General features: G+C 37.3%; 1 protein-coding gene across 1 annotated transcript in view; it reads right to left on the bottom strand.

The window, feature by feature from the left end:
• Nucleotides 1-505: 505 nt before the first annotated feature.
• Nucleotides 506-6,000, bottom strand: part of STK38L (serine/threonine kinase 38 like) — an 80,046-nt gene continuing 74,551 nt past the window's right edge. Inside the window, exons 10-14 of the mRNA XM_032432663.1 lie at nucleotides 5,365-5,482; nucleotides 4,829-4,952; nucleotides 3,765-3,860; nucleotides 1,655-1,746; nucleotides 506-1,548 (exon numbers count right to left, since the gene is read on the bottom strand). Coding sequence (XP_032288554.1) covers nucleotides 1,421-1,548; nucleotides 1,655-1,746; nucleotides 3,765-3,860; nucleotides 4,829-4,952; nucleotides 5,365-5,482 — 558 coding nt within the window. The 3' untranslated portion in view covers nucleotides 506-1,420. The remainder of the gene's footprint in view (nucleotides 1,549-1,654; nucleotides 1,747-3,764; nucleotides 3,861-4,828; nucleotides 4,953-5,364; nucleotides 5,483-6,000) is intronic.

Raw genomic sequence — 6,000 nt, 5'->3', positions numbered from 1 at the left:
TAGTAGTTATGAAACCAAAACCTCAGGGAGTCATTTTAGAACAAAATGTTGAGCTAGAAAAGATGACTTAATTCTTCGGGAAACAGCTAAAGAATTTTATGCTGACATCATCTCCCCTATCCTCATTACAACCTCCCCCGCGCCCACCCCCGCCCCCCGCCTGCATTTACTTCCTTAATTCCACGAACGTTAACCACAGTGATGTAGCTGAACATGAACAATATTGCCCTTGAATAAGCTGACCTCTATCAAAGATCTGTCGTGTCTGAATATGGCATTCCCACAGGAAAGGAAAATTCTCCTCAATTGTGAACATCCACTCTGTTCAGGATCTTTGGTACATTTGGAGTGTAAGAAAATAATGGCACGATAATACAAGTACTATCAAAGGAAAAATTTTCACCAAAAGAAAGAAACGTTAACCGGCCATGATATGTAACAACTTTCTAGAAAACCAAAGTAGATAGCTCTTTGTTCTCTACAAGTCCATTTCCATGATCAGAAGTTTGACATTTAAAAAAATAGTTTAATAAAAATACACCAGTTCTACAAGCAGCCTTCATGGTCATTTCTTAAATTCAACTCACCATAATCAAATCAAAATAATGCCATGTCCTCTTGTTAAAAAAGAAGTCCTTTTGTCACAAGAAAAGCAACTTTACATTTTATATAATACAGTACATCTCCCTATGAGTATACAGACTACGTATATAAAGGTCATCAGTATCTCTGAATGCAAAGTAAATATATTAGTGGAGTGCTTGAGTGAAGGTGTTAAACTTCCTCCTTATTATAAACTTGTCACTCCTGACTGTGCAGTTTGTGAAATAACATGATGATAAAGTCTATTTTTTAAATAACCAGTGTATTTCCTTTTTAAAATTTCTTAAAACCATTACAGAAATTGTCTTCATGTCTATTCGTTCTATAGATGTCCAAACCAGTAGGGCAAGTATTCTAACACCGACTATGGAAGATGGCTTTTTTTGATTATCTAGACCCATAAGACTTGCAGTAAGACAGCAATACTGCAGTGTGACCTACAGGTTAGCCTATGTTGCTTTAAATGATATGTTTCTCCTGAATTGATCAGAGGTGTTACAGTACACACAGGCAGAATGGACCTTAATACGCATGTAGGCAGTGCAGTTACACAGGGATGTACGTCTCTTTTATTCCAGTACCTTCGTATAATAAAGTTAACAAAAATAATAAAATATTAAAAAAAAAAAAAAAGCCAGCTGGCACTGCCAACCAATTCCTGTAGTAGTCTTAGAAATCCTAATCCTGTAGAATTTCCTCTTGTAGTCGTAAGCACCACCGTCTTCGGGAGTGTTTCAGTGTATTGTTATCTACGCCAAGCAAGCCTGGTGATGCAGCTACCTGAGTTCTCTTGGTTGTGGGCGAACGTGATCTTTATTCATAATTTTCCAGCTTTCATGTAGGTGGGGATAGAGCCGCGCTGAGTCAACCCTTCGAACCTTTTATAGGTATAATTGAGAAAAACCCAGTCTTTGGATTTGTAGTCCGGTTCTGTGGTGTTTGGCACTAGAAAGATAGGAAAATTAACCAAGAGCAAAAGAATTTCATTAGTGAACATGTCGGCATCTTTACAGACTGTGAATTGTGTTAGCTGTGTCGTAGAGGATCTTACCTGGTTGTAAAATATCAGATTCGGGGAAGTCATCGAAATTTGAAGTATCATCAATGCTTTTGATTTCTATAGGGATTGCTGCTGGCCTCTCCCTATAAAAAAAAGGGTTGAGTAGTAGCATGGTAAATTTTCTTGAACTCTTTAATTTTCCAAAAATAATTCTACTTGCAAATTCTGCTTGCTGTGCTATAGATATTAGAGGAGCCAAGGAAATTTATTGTGGACTTGAAGACTGTTAAGTGGATGTCATGGTTGACTATAATATTTTATGAAAACAAGACCATTTACTTGGAATTTTTATTTCTTTGTACCCAGACTTTCTCATGCTGTTTTGTTTAAAGGGGAAAAATAAGAGCTAATGAAAGGGAAAGGAGAATAGAAGAGATTTTGTTCAAACAATTTTATAATTACGTAATGTATGCTGGCTATTGTGCGCACTGGATCCTAGCTAAGTAATTCAGGAACAGAATTCTTCTACTAGAGGATCCATAAATTAAAAGTCATTTGGGGGGCGTCTGGCTGGCTCAGACAGTAGAGCATTTGACTCTTGGTCTCAGGGTCATGAGTTCGAGCCCCACACTGGGTGTAGAGATTACTTTAAAAAACAAAGACGCTTGAAAAACAAAAAACCCTTTGGGAAATTAAGGAGCGCAAAGGGACTACACATTTGCAATGAAATCTAAATCCAAAATCTTCTGTCATATAAATTTTAAGGGAATCAGGGAAATTAGGTTAAAAAAATCAGTCATGAAAATACCTTATCATGCTAAAAATGTTTAAAAATAGAAATAGCTAAAAGAAGCTATCCATTTTTATTGCTTCTATTTTTTTCACAAATACACTTAACTGGATGTATTAGGTGACAAGTGAACAAAGCCTGTTATCTAAAAGCCTGAGTATTTTTCCCAGAATCATTCCAACTTATTTATACTTAATGTGGTAACTTAATAAATTTATATTACTTTAGTGACAAGAACCATAGACTCTGGTGTCCTAAGATGGAATCTCCTGTCACTAACTAGCAGCATGACCTGAGGCAGGCTAGTCCCTGCTCTGCGACTGTTCCCTTACTATCAAAGCAAGAGATTGCACTAGTGGGCTCTAAGCGTCCTTCCAACTCTAAGAAGCGGGGAATCGTCGTTCCGTTCGATGAGATGAGGTATGTACCGCATAATGCGGCATAGCAGTTAAGAACCAGGACACCCAGGGGTCCAATTCTAGTGAGAAATTCCAGCTAGATTATTTACTAGCTGTGGTATTGTAGGCAAATTACTTCTCTGTGCTTTAGCTTCCTCATTTGTAAAAGAGACATCATAATGGTACCTATTTTTTAAGGTGTATTATGAGGATGAGAGAAAAAATGCACATAAAGCCCTTACTTAGAACAGTGCTGGACATATAATAAGTGGTCAAAAAAAAATGAGTTACTATTACAACAGGTCGAGTGCCTGGCACACAGTGGGAGTTCCAGTGAAGACCTGCGTGGAGCAAGTGACTCATTAGCTGTCTCAAAGGATGATGAACAGGAGCTGGCCCCGCAGGGCGGGAGTGGGGACAGCAAGGAGCAGGGAGAGAAGAGCGTTTCAGGCAGAATGAAGAGCAAATGGCAAAGCCCTGAGGTGGGAGGAGTGGGAAAGACCATACAAGATGCCACTGGGGCAGATGAGGGAAGAGCCACACCCCACAGTCCGGAAAGCAGTTACGCTGCCTTAATTTTATTCTAAGTACAAAGGGAAGGAAGAAAACAGCATGATCGGTTTTATGTTTCAGTACTGTCACAGATCTACTGAAGGTACTTTGGCCACAAACTGAATAAAGGCCAATGCTTACAAGTAACAACTACAGGCAAATTCTTAAAAGTTACTTGCATCATTTCCCTTTTCCCACAGTGTTTAAAAAAGGGACTGTGTCTTCTTATAACTTTATGAAGAAGATGGTATATGACAGAGAGGAACAGTATACAGTATGATAGAACAGGACAAAAATGAGGGCTTATCGTAACAGTGTTACTTCTTGTATTTAGCAGAATCAGAGACAAATTAATTGCTAAATGTAGTAAAAAACAAACGTTTTTACTTAAATCTCTCCCATTCGAAGCCTATGAGCGTACCTGATGTGCCCCCAGTCTACACCTTCAAAAAAAGGATGACCTTTTATTTCTTCTACTCCACTATTTCCAATTCTGTTTTCAGAATCAATACAAAATCTAGAAAATGGAAACAGAGAAATGATCATATGCAAATTACATCTAAAGTACCCTACTTGCATTTTTTTTCAAACATTTCATTTTTTTCTCTGTTTACCGAAGTCAGCTCTGTTTCTTGTGGGAAACGTGGGAGAAAACAGAAATCCTCTGTAATTGCACTGTACAGGGAGAACCACTGTCAACAGTTTTAAGCCATTTCCTTTTAGTCTTTTATTGCAATTTTTAAAATACATGTTAGTACAGTAGTTACTGTTTTAGGGCGATTCTTGTCATTTAATATACTGAGAAAACTTCCTGAAGTCATTGTATATTTTTCTATAACTTCATATTCTAAAATTTGCATGTGGAAATATTACAGTTTATTTAGCCAGTCCACTCTTGTTGAACACTTAGTTTTCAACTGTTCATTACTAAAAACATATCATGATAAACATATTCTCCCTATATCTTTACACACATCTAATTATCTGCATAAGAAAATTCCTAGAATTACTGAGTCAAAGGTCATATACAGTTTAAAGATTTTTGATAATATGCCATCAATTAGCTATACTCATAGGTTGTCCCAATTTATATTCCTTACCAAACTTCATCTTAGTTGAGAAACAGAATGAAATCCTTTGCTTAGAAACAATTTCATATATAGACTTTTGATATGAACTGCTACTAACAATTTATTTTCCCTTTTCCCTTTAATGAAATAGGGTCATTGCATACCAACAGGAGTGACCTTTGAAATGATACAAGACACCTTCCCTCTTCTTAACTCTTTCTTTTTTTTTTACTGCATGCTTCCTTTTAATTGTTTGCAGTTTTTAAAAAACACATTTTCTTTATTGATCTCTTTGACTGTATAGATCAGTGGTGGTCCTTTTCCTCCCATGAGAGTAAAATGGGCAATTTGATCTTTTTAGATACCTGTGAAATTTTAAAATACCATAAACTCCTCTAGGGATTTAACCACTAACCTAAGAATTAAGTCCTTGGCTTTCTCAGATATAGGTACCTCTGGAGGAAATACCAAAGTTTCTTTCCAGTTCATCACTTTTCTGTATGTTTCTTGAGGAGTTTCAGAGCAGAAAGGTGGATATCCTGCATATGCGAGAAAACACAAGTTTTATCATCTTTAATAATCAAATATACTCTACCTACTGTATATGTGCCATAGGAAAAGAAAATTAGCTGGAAGTGTTTTATTCAACAATAAAAAATGTCACCATTCATCAATTTATAATAAAATTGCTAATAAAGGCAATAAAATAAAGGATTCAAAGCATCACCCCCTTTATCCGGAAGACCACGTAGATACAACTTTGACACATGGGGGTTCTGGTTAAACGCCCTTTTCCTGCATCCCTACAGAGCTCACTGGTATTTATCACTGTTGACAGTGGGGGATGTCAGAGAGTTCAGTCACTTTAGCCCATGATATCTGTAATATGTTCAATCAGTGGCACTCACAGAAATTCATATAGTATGTACATAAACAAATGATAAGACATACCTATTAGCATTTCATACATAATCACTCCCAAAGACCACCAGTCACACAATTTGTTGTAACCAGTCTGCATGAATACTTCTGGGGCAATGTAATCTGGCGTCCCAACTGTGGAATATGCCTGCAAAGGAAGAGCTTATCAAACCAGCATTCTTAAATATATGTTTGAAAGATCTGAGTATGGCTCACTACTGGAAAAAGCAATATATACAGCAGTTAAATTTTCATTCAATACTTGTTTTGCATGTTTACCATGTAGAGAGCTTAGTGACAGGTACCAAGTCAGATAATATGTTATTTAAGATACGATTTCTGACCCCTGCCCAAGAAGCTCAACTAAATTATTTATATATTTAGCCCTAAATCCTGTGAAAATTAATAAAAGGACAGCTCACTAACGTGGACCTGGGATGCTAGAAGGGGGAGCTATACTTCTGGACTACTCGCTGTCAGTTACAGGAGGGACTGTCAATTACAGACCCCATCGGAGGAATCACCAACAGGGAAAGAATCACCAATTATGGGCCCCAACAGGGAGAGATACACACCGCATCTCCTATGAGAAAGCAACTACCCTGCAGCTCAGCCAAGGAGAGACCTTCACCACCCTCAACTCTTGCTTTTCTCCGATGGACTTCT

Source organism: Phoca vitulina, unplaced genomic scaffold, assembly GCF_004348235.1.
Source record: "Phoca vitulina isolate PV1807 unplaced genomic scaffold, GSC_HSeal_1.0 scaffold49, whole genome shotgun sequence".
Classification (NCBI taxonomy): domain Eukaryota; kingdom Metazoa; phylum Chordata; class Mammalia; order Carnivora; family Phocidae; genus Phoca; species Phoca vitulina.
The sequence above is the reverse complement of the archived record's forward strand: the minus strand, read 5'-3'. Positions and strand labels throughout refer to the sequence as shown.